The 17,126-nt window shown below is 41.4% G+C and overlaps 1 protein-coding gene across 2 annotated transcripts; it reads right to left on the bottom strand.

Annotated features, from left to right (window-relative positions):
* Nucleotides 1–2,112: 2,112 nt before the first annotated feature.
* Nucleotides 2,113–16,172, bottom strand: ssbp3b (single stranded DNA binding protein 3b). 2 transcript variants are annotated; one of them, XM_067597190.1, is made up of 18 exons: nt 15,938–16,172; nt 15,159–15,231; nt 14,917–14,978; nt 14,744–14,828; nt 8,370–8,459; nt 7,158–7,232; nt 6,855–6,917; nt 6,696–6,759; nt 6,528–6,601; nt 6,195–6,259; nt 6,048–6,096; nt 5,739–5,774; nt 5,574–5,628; nt 5,420–5,484; nt 4,195–4,273; nt 4,000–4,028; nt 3,801–3,902; nt 2,113–3,579 (listed from the first exon to the last, which is right to left on the bottom strand). In XM_067597190.1, exons 1-18 carry the CDS (start codon nt 15,991–15,993, stop codon nt 3,550–3,552), a joined length of 1,152 nt encoding a protein of 383 aa, XP_067453291.1. In that variant the 5' UTR covers nt 15,994–16,172; the 3' UTR covers nt 2,113–3,549. The 2 variants fall into 2 exon arrangements, with proteins under 2 accessions (XP_067453291.1, XP_067453292.1); XM_067597191.1 differs by lacking the exon at nt 7,158–7,232 and having other exon boundaries at nt 15,938–16,171.
* Nucleotides 16,173–17,126: the final 954 nt, after the last annotated feature.

Here is a 17,126-nt window from a genome sequence, read left to right as displayed (position 1 = left end):
GTCTACTATTAGACTAAGGTAGTGAACAAAGCAGTTTTGTGTTACCACAGCTTTCATAACATTTCATAATATGTGGCTCTGAAGTAAGAGGTTTGGCTCCTGTCCAGCCAGGTCACATCCTGTGGAGCGCTCGCCAGCAGCTCTGCCTGGTTTCCTATTGTTAAACGGGAACCAGCACTCTGTCAGATCCTCTCAACCATGGACTAAAACATGCTAAGAATCACGTGTGAATCTTAAAGGTAAAAACAAATCCTGCATGTACAGTATGTTCAGTCCCTCAGAGAGAGTAAATAACGTGTCTAGGCCATAGGTCTCTGTGAAGCATGAGAGTCCATTCAAGCCCAGCAGAGGGCAATATGAAGTCATTTTTTTTCTCCAACAGGAGAGCAACAGACATGAAAAACACAGGCTGTGTTTATTTTGACTACTAGACTTTGGAAAGATCCAACTGGCTGAATGTGTATCATCTTCAAAATCATTTGCCTTAAAAATGTATTTACTTCCTTAAATGTAATAAACATAACTTGTTTGAGGTGCAAATTTATGAGTCTTGATTATCTTGACCAGACCAACCTTTACATAAACATAGATAAAGTACTTCATTAATCCCAAAAGATAATAAAGACAAATTATCCAACGGAAGTGGACCTTTCATAGTGAAATTAAGCTCTTTGAGGGGGGCTTACTGGTACCAAGTTCTTGGCTAATCACAGCCCGTTTTTTACCTTTTAGACTGGTTGTCCTGTTAAGATTAAGAATCTTGACATGATCAAAGACAAAAATGGGAATTACAAGATGCTCACAACACACAAATAATAATAATCAGCTCTTGGAAGTTTCTACTCACCAGTCTGAACAGTCCATCAATAGTTCAACAGGATCAGAGGCCAGATGTGAATAGGTCAGACTATATTATTTAAGGCTTCTAAATAAATCTACATGGAGACCCCCCATAACCACTTACAGTCACACCTACGGACTCAGGTGTGATGGGGAGTGAGAGACAACCTGAAAACTACTAGTTCCTGAGACTATTGACCAGATGTACATTTGTAAAGGTCAAAGAACTTTATTACTGTGGTATGTTTTTTTTCTTTTTGGTTGTAAATGGCATGTCAGATTTGTATTTTGATATATCAAATCCAAATAGCAAACCAGTTTCCTCATTGAGACAGTCAGGAGAAGAGCAGCAAGGTGAGTGAGGCTGTTTGCATTTAGCTTGCAAGCCAGATTCTTTCATTTTTAAATCCACTTTTGATTCAGTAAATGTAAGACAGGAAGTTGTTTGTTTACCTCAAAAACTCTGTGGCTCCGTCCTGCAGCTTGAAGGATCCAAACTCCCAAGCATTCTCACTACCCTGATGACGTACATGCATGCTTACAAACACTATTCAGCTTACCCTGTGAAAAATGAATATTTTCTCTTGTATGATCTGCATATATGGTACTGATGATGTTGCTTGGGGAATGTGGGAATAAAGGTCTTTCATGACCTACTGTCTTTCTTACAGTCTTGATAAAGGGACTATGCAACCAAAAATGATTCTGTGTACTTTTGATACAGCACCTGCTATGTTGAGATTTGCTGTCATCTAAGAATGTGCAGTGAGGAAAGTCTCACAAAAGGTCATAGTAAATAAGTAGGTATAGCAAAATCACCCTTGACATATCCACTGACAGCTGTACAAAGGCAAGTATTGACAACTTAAACACTCTTGCCTAATACCCCAGCAGGGTCAGTGTGACCTCCAGAGCATTTCCACTACCACAAAGCCTCCAGGATTTCCTCTTATTGGTCTTGTGGATTGCAGCACCCCCTGGCTCTACTATAGGCACTAATATATGAGGAGATCAGTGATCTGGTGAGTGGAGTAGCAGTAAAGAGGGACTACTAGTGTACTACTGTGTACTACATATAAGATGAAGATGGATCCCTTGTGGTCTTTCACATTAAAAAAAAACCATTCAGTAAATCACCGTTTCATGCATCAGCTGAATGCTATGTGTGTGTGTGTTAACTGTTCAATAAACACTAGATATGTATACAGCATCAGTAAATCTAATATGTCATGGATCAACATTCAGGCAAAATAAAGCAACCCACACAGGAAGTTAAGTTATTGTAAAATTATATTAACAAGCAATCTTTCCTCAATTTGAAATAAAAAAATATCAGCAAATAAAGGCAACATAGGACAGATGTGTATAATGCGTAATGTTCACAGGAAAAAAAAAAAAAAAAAAAAGAAACCAAAAAATTCTCATCACATTTACAAGACTGCTGCTAAGTTTATAATGATGCCTACTAGAATCAGTTTAGAAAGCTTTGACTAACTCTGAATAACTGGGGCAATATACGTAGTCAAAGATTGTATCAAAATATAAAAAAATGCGTGGGTGGGCAAGAAGGGGCGGGAGGGGGGGCAGGGCCAATGGGACGACCGGTGATACAGAAGGAAAGTATGAACAACCAATATGTATGAGAGATTAAAATGGGCAGCTCATTCATAGCCGTTTCATCATAATCAACCGAACTGGAAAGAACACAGAAGGCTACAATGATGAAGAGCACAGAGTGTTAAGCACAGGCAGGTAAAGAGATATACACCACATCTTAAAGCAGGTGTCCACATAGAGAAGAGCAGCACTAGGTAGTATGTTGTACACAGATTCTCAGCATTCATGCACTCACTTCTTCTTATGCCGAAGTCTGGTTTCCCTTGACAGAACGCAACAGCAACCCGGGCTGTTTAAACGAAACAGCAAAGAGCGGAGAGTAGCATCGCTGTCAGCAGTAAGAGACTGAAATTGATCGAATGGGATCAATCAATTGGACATTGTAAGAACCATCTGAGCACTTACATACTGTGAAAGGTCGTCACAATAAAAAGCTGTATTCTTTCACATCTTGTCCTCTTAAAAACCTCCTTAAATAGAAGGGTGGGCATCGGGAAGAATATTACATTTCATAAAGGTGGCCACACAGTAAAAGGCAAATTCTGAGTCCTATGTCAACTGACTTTTGTGACACAGTATGCATGGCGATAAGTAAAATGACAAGACAAAGACTTTCCAAGCTCACAATGCATATGCACACTCTCCAGTGTTTTAAGTGACGAAAAGCGGAGACATTTCCTGCACATCTTGCACCACAAAGCAATAATTAAAAAGTACAAGAGGTAAACTTCAACCATTTTTTTCCCCTCTTCGCTCTAGGGCTGAGGAGGTTGGATGGGCGAGGTGGGAGGAGGGGCGGGGGGAGGGGGGGAGGGGGGCTCTGCAAAGAACATAAAACGTGTCATGTATGCATTTTCAGTAGCTGGTTTTGTCACACTTGGGGTTGTGATAAATGGAGAAATTGTCCTTCATTTTGAGCAAGGAGCAGTAGTCGCCAGCCGTATTGATTTTTCTCCGATCAGCATTCTGACGTTAGTGTGGAACCAAAATGGCGCCTGTCCCTGATTCGGTGCTGATGTGTTTGGCCGTGTCCTATAGTGAGTTCAAATCCTCGGAATGATGGCAAATAATGTTGGGCAGGGTGGAGGTGGGTCACACACTCATCGTCATGGTTGGAGAGTACTACAGTGGCACAGAGAAGAGAGGGTTAAGACACACCTTTTCCCTACTAAACAGTCCTTGATCAAACACCCAGTTTACTCTCTACAGTGCTACTATACTCAGTGATGCTAATATGCTGTGACTGAGGCTTCACTGTGTGGTCAACAGAGCTCCACCTCTGGCTTCATCACAGTACTGTTACAGTCACCAACAATCCAGGGACGTTGGCTGAAGAGACTTACGTTCTCGCTCTGAAAGGAGTGGAGGAAGTTTCCACTCAGCTCCCCGTCATCCCTTGGGGTCCCAGGAGGATTGCTAATGCCACTTAAATTGTTTGGGGAATTCTGGAAACAAAGAGTACACAATCATTTTTTTGTAAATGTACAATACTTCATTTTACATAGTATTTCACTTAAGACCCTTACTATGTACAATAATTACCTTGTTCATTCCATCCATATCACCAGAGCCTAAGAATGAAACAATACAAAAAACACAAGGTTTATATTCCATGACCAAAACAAAGTTAGTATGAAGGACAAAAGTACACTCTAAAATCCTTTTTTCAAGTGTGAGAATACAACCAAAACCTTTCTGTGTTGTGTTAGTAAAGTGTATCATAGCGGGTGGTGTTACCTAGTGACCCATTCATGTGGTGTGGTTCCATCCCAGCCATAGCTCCCAGGGGTCCGTCAGAGCCGGGGCCCATAGGGAACTGAAGGGGAAACAAGAAAGCACGGACTTACCACATCTCCACAGCACAGTTAGCATACAACTGGAAGTCATCAGTAACATTCACTACTGAGTGATCAAACGTACCCTAGAAAGCAGTTTCTATACAACAGTGCATTTATTTAATTCTGCCGTTGTGAACTTCAGTCACTTTTTTTTTTAATTGGGAAGAAAACTTTCATTTCATTTCAGCTCAGAGAGAGTGACTGAAAGAGTAGCCTACAGTACCAAATAATACACAAAAGGAACCAGTATAACCAGTGCATTTGTTTTGTTTCTATTAAAATCTATTCTGTACATACCTGGGTGGATCGTGCAACCCAGGAATAGTGAAAATGATTCAGTGTACAAGGAAGTAAAATGTGCTTTATCAACACTTACCAAACAAATGAATGTTTAAATAAGCCAAGTTCTTTAAAAAATATCCAGTGTTTCCCATTATAAGCTTTCCCCTCAAGCAGCAGTAAACAGGGGCTTGAGTTTATGTGTCTGAGTTCTGATGGATCTTATCTTATAGCTTATGTCTAATTGTGAGAAAGATACATAACTAAAGCATACACTGTGAGTTATTTGGTGGTATAGGACACTTGTAAGTTAAATAAATTTCAGTCCTGATCAGAGTCAGTAACTTAATCACATGGCAGACGTCAGAATGAATACAAGAATATTAAAAGTTCAGTTTCAAAAAGGTCATGCAAGCCCTTTTACACCTTACTGTGATGCTATATATGTATGGCTTGTATATATTTTTATATTGCTGCATGGATAACCTCACCATCCTACCATCTCTAGACACTGATTAGACAGAAAAGTGTATATAGAGGGTATCAATATTCAACAAACTGCTAAAATGAAAACCATAGCCAGGTGTTCGTTTAATGGTTGAAGCTTTAAATAATGACCAGTGACGCTAACAACACACACTGTATACCTCAGTCACTTCATTGTTTTCCTGTGTCCTCCCACTTTAAATCCTCAGGTCTGACCCTGACCTTTAAGTGTGTCATTAAAACAGGTTGCTTGACACAGGACAACACCAATACGGTGGGCTTGGTGCAAAAGGTTCATACAGTCACAACATATGACTAAAAAAGTACCCGAATGAAGAGAGGAATAAAAAGGAACTTACATTATTTCGGTTGCCGGGTCCAGTGTTGATCATGGTGTACAAGTTATCACCCGAGTTGTTTGAGTCTGGAAAAAGTGCAATCATACGTATAATTGGTACTCTGTAGTACATGAAAAGGATGGTGATTAAATGCTTCAGTCAGGGATGTACTCACCTGCAGGGCTGGGCATGATAGGAGTTCCTGGGGGTCCTCCTCCTCCAGATGCTCCCTGTAAAGATTATTACAAATGTACATGTCAAAGCTCATAGAAAATGTTATTTGTCCTGAAATTATGTGGCGAGATATCTTTAGTATGTTTGAGTTAAGATGTGTCCTCACCCCATATGCACCAGGAGAGGGTGATGAGTAAGGCATCTGGAAGAAAAACACAAACGTTACAGACCAGAAATGGGAATGCAAACCATTTTCTATACCTCAAAATGTCATCATTCATCATTTGATCATCCTAATACTATTATAGCTGTCTGTGGAAACCATGACACATAATACTACAATTACATCCCAGACTAGAACTTTGGAACACATTAGACCTCCGCATCTCTGAGAAGAGATCTGACTGCAATCTGAACCAGCATTTCTCTGGGTGTGTGTGTGTGTGTGTGTGTGTGTGTACACATTAGCACTCACAGAGTTGGCATTGTTGGGATTGGGCCATGGCCGACCGGTCCCTGGGCCCCTAGATGGTAAGACCAATATAAAACTTAGTAAGACATCGCATTAAAGTTGAAACACTTGTGTGAGAATACATATAATACTAATAAACTGAGGGCTCACATGTTCACTCCTGGCATACCAGGACCCATGGTGTTGTGTGGGGGCCTCATCCCACCACCGAAGCTCTGAGAAGGCAACAACAACAAAAAAATATCTGTGAATGATTAATCAGCATTTCTAAGTTGAATTAAAGGATTCAAACCACATTAATAGGAGAAACATCCATACAAACAGCTGGTATGGTGATTTCTGAGATAACATTTCTTTGGATTTGTTTGGTACAGAATTTACTAAAACATTACAAATGAGGCTCCCTGATCATCAGAACTCATCTAGTAAAGACCAGTGACTATTGGATCATCAAAGCAGTGGTAATATATGTGAGTAGCCTACCTGAGGGCCAGGCCCCATAGGGCCCATGCCTCGGGGGCCGCTCATTCTCTGCATTGGCCCCAAGTTAGGATGGCCTGGAGGGATAAAGGCAGTTTATATGAAGAGAGTAGCCAGGAAATAACGTCTATACTACAGATGTACGACAGTGAAAACAGTACTGATTCACACCTTGTGGTCGCGTAGGGTCCATATTAGGCAACATGGGATGAGGGCCCGGTCCTCCGCCTGGTGGCTACAGGGGATAAAACACAAAGACTCAATGACACTGCAGTTCTATATACATATTAAATATTCTGCATCCATAATGTGTGTGTGTGCGAGCTCCACCTGGTTCGCCATCCTGATGGGGGGACCTCTTGGGCCTCCGGCAAAGCGAGGCGACATAAAGGACTACAACAGAAACAACATTGCTCCATGAGATTTCAATTAAAAAATTGCACACATCTCTCAAAATGTAGCGCTATACTAATTTCTCATCTGCATGTTGTGTGAATACTGAAAGCAGCATAAAGCATTAAGCTGAGACGAATGCCAAAGCATGAAGCATCAGCACTGAGAACCAGCGTTCCCAAATGACCGCGGATAGCAAAACAGAGAAAAAGAGAGAGAAAGAGGGAGAGGGAGCGTTACCTGACTGTGAGGTCCCATCATACTGTTAGGGGGAGGAGGCTGAGGGTGAGGAGAGCCCTGGGGACCAGGAGGACCCTGTGGCATCGCACAAAATGAAGAGGCAAGGAGGAAGATAGAGGAGGGAGAGAGGGGAGGATGAGATGAAGAGAGAAAGGGGGAGTGAGAAACAGAAGTGACAAAAGAGGGGCAGAGAGAGAAGCAGGGTTACTGCAGGGCAGAGGACAGTTGGAGTGCGAGAACCAAAGTGTGGCGCAAAAAAAAAAACAAAAAAAAACTTACAAATGTACAAACATAAGATGTTCATTTTCATGTACCAAACACAGACAAAGAGAGAGACTGCGCAGAGAAGAGCAAGCAAATGACTGAGCCTTGAATGAGAGAAAAGAGACAGAGATATGGAGAGGATGTGGGCTCTTTTGCCTGTCAGTCAAGACATTAAGAAGCCTGCTGCATGCAGCATGTTATCAGTGCTAATTTCCCTGAATTAACAGCATCAATTAAGCTCTATGCAATTAGCTTTATAATGACACTAAACACCGGCACTGTGTAGCTAATGTTGCTGATCTAACAGAGAGTGAGGGGTCTAATTGAGCCTCCTCCAATGGATTCTGGTATGGAAAGTATGAGTGTGCCTACGCTCATATATCAATGTCAAAATGTCTCTCCTAATATTAACTTAATATTAATTATTAATTAATTAAAGTGGATAGTTTGGTCTAGAGGAGGCGGAGAAACATTGCGATTTAATGTCACCTCTTAGAGCCAGTTCCATACAGTTGCTACCAAGAGTTTATCCTCATGAGATATTGATTTACAGTAGGTGCTGCACCTTTCGATTTCTCCATTAGGAAAAACGGCCTGACCACGCCTGCGTGTTTACAGCACTGGAGGGGCCCAGGCAGACAGAACATTTATGATGTGTACTACAAGTTCACTGAGCAGAGTGAAGCAAAACACAAGATAAAAGCAGTACAGACACCAACGTAGAGACTACAGTTACAAAACCCTGATTTTACAAAACTGCAGCGGTGCAGCAGCTAGAGGAACGATCAGTCGATTAATTAATTTGTCCCGCCACAGGGAATTTAATTAATGACGATTTTGATAATTGTTCATTGTCGAAGCGAATTAGCAAATGAAAATACTTAACATGGGGGTGGGCTCAAGTATTCCTAACAGTAACACATAGTATCAGTGTGGTGATGAACTGACCTGGAAAAAGCCAGGTGGCATTGGTCCTCCTGGCATGCCGTCACCAGGGGGCATCCCTCCCATCACAGGACTGGGGGCTGCTGCTGCACTCTAAGAAAAAAAGACGAGACCTGTCACTGTGCTGCACAACATACGCTGACTGGTAATATTTGACCTTTTTTAGATCACAAGCCGCAATCACAGAACACACACGGAACATGGAGGAATTTTTTTATTTTATTCGTTTGTGAACGAGGTTCTTGAAAAAGCTGTCTACAAGAGAGACATCTGAGGAATTTAATACCCTTTTAGACAAACACAGTGACGCAGGTTAAACCTCTTTTGGCAGTTGATCTAAATGTGTTCATGAGTACCATCTGACCTGACTTCATGACTCTCGTCCAGACCGGGATTGAACATTACTTGGAGAACAAGCTTTTGTTCCAATTAGGAATTTGAATTGAATGCCATGTAATTACTGTTTAACAGTCATTTAACCCCTGAGTCAGGGAGTTGGTCAGTGGAACCACATCATTTGTGGGTATTGATGGGGTCGTTACTGAGGGTTCTAAGCTCTGCTGATCCAGGATCTAGTTGATCAGATAAGCATCAGAAGGATTCACTGAGTCAGTGGCTCTAAAGTGCTGTTGCACAGCAGGGGCTCGCTGGGCCGATTTCCTGCTCAAACCGCAGCCCTAATTCACTAATGTGCCATTTGCTTCGGTCTCACGCTCCTAATTGACTGAGTTTTTCTTCCCTGTAGCTGAAGCAATATGAGATGAGCTAATGTCTTCAGAGCTGTGGGGTTTAGCTCCCAAAGAATAGCAACAGAACGAGAGAAGCTCCCTTCAGTCCCATCTTGTTAATGCGAAGCTCACTCAGGTTATAGTGTAGATGTACACAAACAAGGAATATACACAAACATTCCTCGTCTCTGTCCGGAGCCCTAAAGCTCTACAGACATCACTGGTCAATAGCCAACACACTCCCTGGTATCGACTGCACCTTCCCTAATAATATCTCCTCAGGCTGCCGCTGTGAAATACCTCAGCAAGGAGAGAAGTGAGGCCAGAGGGAGAAGTCACGTCTCGTCTTGGACTGTGTAGAAAAATCAGCAAGATGTAAGAGGTGGATCTCAAGAGAGAGAAATCCTTTAAAAAAAAAAAGGCCAAGTGTCTGTGTTTTCTTGTACCTACTTTTTTAAAAAAAATTAGCTCACACACCCAGAAACCATAAAACTTGATCCTGCTAAATGCAGCATGTACATGTTTGGTGACCTGGCTGGTTTATGATGTTTTTTTACCAAAGGTGTAAGAAACACTGTGCTCACTCACTGATGACACTTAGTACTTTTCACTTTGATTTTATCACCTCTTGTGAGGGGAGACATGTCCACAATCAGCACCAGAATTTTATACTGGTGAATCTACTGGGCCTTATTCAAGTCCCACTTTGTAACTTTATTTCAGGACACATTTTAAACAATCAAATCACACACTTAAATATGATAAACAACACACAAAGCGCATACATACACATGGTCACAAAAAAGCACTGTGTTGATGTGGTGGATAGAAGGAGCATCACCATCTCAAGGCCAAAAAAATAAACAAACAAACAAAGCATTGCATATTAAACTTATCGCACATCCTCAAAATGTACAAATACTTCTGCACCACCAGAGTCACCACATCACTCAAGCATAACTTTCAGCTTTTTACTAATGGATCAATTACGCTGTCTCTACCTGATCCAATCTGCACGTATACATTTATTGATTACTTTTCTTATCTCTGCCCAACATGTGGGAACATTCCTGCTGACGATCACATGGCTCAAATCTAAAATCTTGACACACACACACACGTTATCATGACATCACTGCAAGCGTCAGTAAGTCTTTGAATACTAATGTTTTTTTTTTTTTAAACCTACCACAGTGCTTACTTTAAGAGCATCTTCACCGAATACGGAAATATTTCCTACCGTTTATTCATCTACTTATGATTAAATTGTTCTTTTTGGCATTGAAACTGATGTCAAAGTCTACACCATATTGGGATTGTATACTGAACTGTTGAAGAGCAACAGTGCGTGAAGAAAATAACCAAATCATCTGCATGTATAAAACACAACCTGTTTTGCAAGAACTGAACTGCCCAGACAAGTCATTCATGTGCAATTTGAACAAGAATGGAAGTAAGATCCCATCCTGCAGACTGCCAGACACCATTACAGACCAGGAAGAAATAATACAGTAATTCCTCACCTAACCTGCATGGTTAAGTTCAGTCAACATCATCAACAGTAATCATTTTGCTCTGCACACAGTTGAACCAACCATAATGCTTCTACCACAGCCTTACAATCACATCTGAGTCACTCGCCCTGTTTAAATTAAATGGTAAAGGGGTTATACAGTTATTCATAGCTCTGACCTCTTTTGCGAATTCATGATAACTTGTACTTTGCGACTTCCTGGCAACAGAATCAACCCATTGTAGTATTCCTATTTCTTTTAGCAGAGCACAGAATTTATTTAAATATAGCTTTTGTACATTTTTTTAAGCTCAAATAAGGCCTGGTTTCTAACTTAATCCTTCTTAAACATCGTAAAGATCTGTCACAAAGCCGAGTTTAATATTATACGCTTTGTTTTTACATTTATATAGTCTCACTTGTCATCATATGATATTTGAAAGTGTCACAGGAACAGAATTTATCCTTTTTTGTGCTTTTTTTTTACGTCTTTACATAAGTTAGTACAAAGGAAGTTTTATGCTCATCAAAAGTCAATGTGCCTGGCTTGATATTTAGAGTCATAGCAACAACTATATGGTCTGTGGTAGCCTTCCTGTAATAGATCTCCATGTTAACCACAAAAACATGTGCATCAGATAAGCTGTGTCCCAGGCTTTATATTTGTAGAACTGTTAACACGCAGCCAACAGTATTTTACAGAATCGGTTAAAGTCATTATCGCTACAAACTTGTTTAACTTGTCTTGCAAACATGAATTAGTGTCAGAAATATCTGCACTGAAGGCCACAGTAACTTCAGAACAGGCTGTGATATTATCCTCAATACATGAACTAATTAAAGCTCGTCTTTTAAGAATATTCATCCTCATTCTGGTAGATTTGATTGGCATATAAATTGCCAATACTCCCGGTATTTAAACTTTTTTTTTTTTGAATAAAGTGCAGTCATCACTTCTCCAGACATGCGTGTTGTGTTTCATTTTTACTGAAAGATGAAGGCAGATGTTACTCTCTTTAGAATAGATAAAGATGAATCTACAGTTTATGGCTCATGGCGTATGACTCAGGTAGTCTAAGCTCACACAATCTCACTGTCTGGCCTCTGAACAGTGAAACTGCACTTTGTTTAGTTCCTCTAACCATAAGTCACTCATTCCTGGAATGAGGCCTGCAAAGACGTAATCAAGTAAAACAAAGCTGTATTTAAACGGTATTGACCAAGAAGTAATAAAACAATGTCAACAATCTACCTAGCTCTGTAAAAAACTGTTTGCTAGACTGAAAAGCAACGCGCACGGCGGGTTCCCAGGCATGTTATGTTAGATCCTTATCATGTCCCACTTAAGCACACAGCTGTGCTTGCTGGACTGTCCCAAACAGTCCGATGCTGCTTTCCATCTAAAACGAGCCACGTCTCTCCACAGACTCCCCGGTACAGGAAAGGGCAGATGTGTCAGCCCTGCCCCGGGCTATGAAGCTCTTGTCTGGGGCCTTCCTTACAACTACCCAGGGGACCTCCTTTAAGACAGACTACCCCCCCCACCCCCTCCATCCACACACTCATCCACCATGATTCAGTGTGTACATGTGTGTACTTAAAAGCACGCAAGCATCCAAGCATCTAGGGGGGGCTGGTTGGTCTCCAGCACAGACCACCCAACTACCGGCTCCTGACCCAGCCTGCTCTTAACAGCCTCACTTCTTCCACTGGAACCAACGCTCAAAAAGAAACCAGCCCTTATGTTTAGCTTGTAAATGTTTAACCATTAATCAACATCATAAAACCCACTCTGGATCCCGACTGGACGCTCTTTCTCTCTGCCTCTCGAGCTACTTCTACCGTAGCAGGTCCCTTTCCACTTCTCATCTCCCTCCTCTCTTCCTCCCCAACCCCCTCTTTTTATTCCCTCAGCTCCTGTGCGGTGGATGCTGGGCATATGCCACAGTGCCACTCCCCTTTCCTTTTCCAATCTGCCCCTCAGCTCCGTGACAGCCATCAATCAGCCGCTGACGCCATGGCGACCGGGCCCCTAGGGGAGCGTTCGTCAGGCCCAGCGTGAATACACCAGGGCTTTACGAGCGCTGCCGGCTAACAGAGCAGCACTCACCTCCCCCACACCTAGACAAAGGCTAGGGTCCAAGGACTAGTACTGTCCACACACACACACACACACACACACTTGCCTGACCCCCCAATATCCACAAATGAACACAAGGAGAACAACATCAGAGCGAAGGGCAACCACAAGATGTCGGGGAGAAGCAACCGCACAGAAACTCTCAAAGCTCCACACCACAGCAGCCCACTGCCCAGACTGACGTTTCACTGTTCCCTCATTTGCTTAATGCTTTCCATGTTATGAAAATGGCCTCAGTCAAGCCAAGGGTTGCAATCTAACAGCTTATTTTGTGTCGTTCATTCTTTCAAAACTGGTCTGGTCCATTATAATTTGAGGGAAACTGCAAAATGATTTTAGCTCAGTTGTTCTTACAGCTTTTCTTATAACAGAAAATTTTAAGAGTACAATATTCTGCATTTTATGTCTGAAAACACGATATTTCCACCCCGAAAACAGATGAAGCATTCTGAGATATATTTTATTCCACAGATTTAAGGTACAGTCACACAATACAAAACGCAAATTCTACCCGAACAAGCAAGCCAGGGCAATTAAAGATATTGCGTTCAATTACCATCAAGTGTCTGGCTGAATAAAGGCTTTTTTCAAGTAAACTGCACTCCTCCTTTGTCCGTACGAGTTGGAATAATAAGGAATGTGGTTATTGAAAGGGCAGAGCCACGCTGTAGCCTCACTCCTGGCTCCCAGGTCACCTGCCAGATCAGGAGGCCTGTTACCCTGACAACCCTATCTGCCAAGAGCAGGACCAACATCTCCATTTTAACCCCTTCCTGCCTGATACATCACCGTCCTCCCTGCAAACTGGGCTGAGTGTCAGTGCGCCTGAGAGGATACCTGAACTTTGTCTTTCTTTGGTTCTGCTGATACAGCAAAACCTGAAAAGTATTTTTTTATTTATTTACAGCAGCTACATAGTGCTCATCTAATAAATCTTTTCAGATAAGGCCAGAGGGACATAAGGATGGGAACAACAAAAGCCACTGACAAGCAGTTCACACTTTCTTTGATCCACAGCAGGATCTATTTGATGTTCTGTTTGAATGCTGACTCAAAGGGGGACACAATGCAGCACATGAAGACACCACCATCTCCAAAGCTGCATAATTATCAAGATGCAAAACACCCATGACATGCAAATATGGAAGCGCTATTATAAGATAAGCAATGCATTTGTCCTGAGCGTCATCTCATTAATGCTGGATCTGAGACCTGCCTCTACAGTTTTTCAGTTTCAAATCCTTTATGTCATTGAAGGTAATATGTTTCAACATGTACCTGAGCTTCAACAAATCAGGTCAGCTGGAAAAAATCAAGATGTATGTTTAAAGTCGCAGAGTTAGTAAAAAAGGGACACAGCAGGTTCTTTATCATCTTTACAACTACAGCAGGGTGCTTCAGCGTGGCTAAGGGGGTGAGCACTTGACAGGTCTAACTCAGGACATGCTGACATCAGCATCAGTTTCCCAGAAGCCTATAAAGCTCCTTGTTGGATGCATCATTCAACCCACCAACTGGGCAAGATGACCGGTCGTAAATTCAGAAGAAGAAAAATAAAAATAGCATTTTGTAGTTAAATACAGCTACAAAAGGTGCTGGGGGAACTCCAACTGACTTGCATCTCTGAAACAAAGTGCAAAACTCACTGAAGAAAGCACATTAAAAAAAAAAAAGCAGAAATCAGACAAACATAATTTTAGGGTGAATAGCAATAGATCTCAAAGCCGAAAGGGAATCACAACAACCAGAAGTACGGCATCTGTATTATTCTTGATGGGGAATGTGGATGATTTGGTTGGAACTTGAGTGTTTACGAACAGAGATTATGAGCACTTTGGTGTAATAGCTCCCGCCCCCCACCAAAAAAAATCTGACTCATTGCACAATCCCAAGCGTATTATTTAAACTACTTCTTAGCCTCGATAGGAAAGTTGTTGTCTTCTTTATCGGAAGACAGAGCTCTATGTGCAACAGTCCCCTTGTAAGCATTACTCACATAGTCATGGAAGGCTTTCGCTTCACTGGAGTGGTCACATGTCTCTCTCCTCTCTGGCGCAGCACAATACAAGTCCCAGAATACACTGTGGACAAGACAGGTCATGAAGCAAACAAAACCACACAAACAACCCCTGGACATGTTTACAGGGAGATGAGAGCATTATCACTTACCACCACCAGGAATGCAGGAATCCAGGGGGTTCTCCGAGTGTTATGTTTTTCTCCCATCGTATCTAGGAAGAGAGGGATTTCAATATTACATTCTAATATTGTTGCTGCTAAAATAATACAGTATGTGAGCAGGTGGAGCAGATTTACGGAAAATATTAACCATTTACTGTTTAAAAAAAAAAAAAGAGGGGGGGGGGGGGGGGTGATACTATGGTTGAGCTTTTGCCCAAAATTCCACATACCTCTGATAAAAAGGTCTGTGCAGACTTCTGTGCTCCTATGTGTAACAAATACTCATAGACGTACAGAGCCAACCTGTGTAAAACAAAACATGATATTAGGGTTGATTCAACAAACATGTCCAACTATATAAAACATAAATAAATGTCAAACATCTTCTACTGGCACAATATATGTGACTAGAGTAGGGTACAGGCCCTCTGAACAATGGCTGCCAAATAGCCTATGCATAAAAGAAATAAATGGGGAGCCAAGCCTTGTAAAGATTCACTACAATGAGGAGGTGAGGAGAAAGTGCTAAAGCAACAATATAATTTAACGCCGTGATGTAAAACATAAAAACACACCACCAGCCTGCTATGTATTATAGCTAGGTATAGTAGTATCCTGGTGGCACTGATGGGGCTGAGGGAAATAAAAACGGAGCCTATCAGAGCTCAACAGAGAAAACAATGTACTGTGCAGCAAGGCGATGTTATTGTTTTCTCCTCTCCGAGATCGCGACTGAATAACCGCAACAAAAAAATGACACAACCAACCGCCGGTTAAAACACAACCAAACTGCACACGGAATCGGTCGGAGAGGTGTGTAAAGAGGCAGCAATAAGCCAAAAAGGTAGCAGAAACGCAGCTCAGGGGAGGAATGGCGAGCAGACAAGGCGGTTCATTCAATTCAGTTCTCGGCAGGAGGAAATCGCCTCTTGCTAGCCTGTCCAGCGAACAACAAGAGAGCAACTTACGGGGCGAAAAAATACACAATAATAAACGTTTCTGAGCTTACTTTTCTCGCGCTTGGCCGTCCGACGGCACCGGGGTGCCTTTGCCTTTGGGGAACATTGTTTTGTGTGGGAGGACGCCCGCCGTCTTTCTGTTTTTTTTTTTAAATCGCTATTTCATCTGTCAGATCATCGCGGCCGCGACCCTCTCGCACTCCAACCGCACTCCTCCTCAACCCGACAACCGAGCTTGGTCCGGGGGGAAGGGGCGGGGCTAGAGCCTGACGGATGCTCACACGGACCAATGATCGTGCGCCATTCGGTTTAAGGTCTGCCTTTTTTGTGCTTTCAGTTTGCTGCTCTGACGCTGATAGCTGCGATATCAATGAGTGTAATTTCATGAAGATATAAAATTATTGTGTTCTTGTTTCAATAAAGCTGTTGAAAAGCAAAATAAAAATTATAATAACTTAATGAAGAAATTGACAGTTCCCCTGTCATTGTTTCTTTGACTTGACTCTTACATATGTAGTGTAAATGCACTACCCTGGTAATTAACCGAAATGTGATATTTTTTCTTTTGCCAATATATATTTTTTTAATAAATATAGAAATGTATATGAGATTTCCAAAAATTAAACAAAATACATAAAATGTATATCAAAGCCCTGGAAATGTTTTTTTTTTTTTAACCAAGTGGAAAGTTTTATATTGCCCTCAGTTGTAATTCTTTAACATTATGTTGTTGATGCCAGTTGTATTTTTGACTCCTGTGATAAGCTTTTACTGCCATTTGGAGGCTCCATATAAAAAAGCCCCCACATTTCTAAATTCCAGGAGTTTGTAAGTGCAGTATTTATATCAGCAACGATAGGAAAAACGAGTTTTGCCACGTCAGAGCCAGATAATGCCTGTCATGAATGACCTGGGATTAAAATAAGCTTAAAAATGAGCGAGGTAAAAGTCTCAGCAAGTCTTAGCAAGTTGAGGTGTTTTTTTAAGAGTGTTTAACTTAATTCAAGTGAATATTCTTTTGGTTCAAAGGTTTAATTAACTTTTCACAAGTCACTTGTGAGAAGATTAAACATTTGCCAAAATGCTGAAGCCAGATAAATAAATATATATATATATATATATATATATATATATATATATATATATATATATATACAGTATACATGGAACACCTTTATCAAAACACACAGTTTAATTAAATTAATTTAGTAGCTATGAGACAAAATATTTAAGGAAGAG

This window comes from Thunnus thynnus, chromosome 8 (assembly GCF_963924715.1).
Source record: "Thunnus thynnus chromosome 8, fThuThy2.1, whole genome shotgun sequence".
Classification (NCBI taxonomy): Eukaryota; Metazoa; Chordata; class Actinopteri; order Scombriformes; family Scombridae; genus Thunnus; species Thunnus thynnus.
Note: the sequence above shows the minus strand (reverse complement) of the source record. Positions and strands in the feature narration are given on the sequence as shown.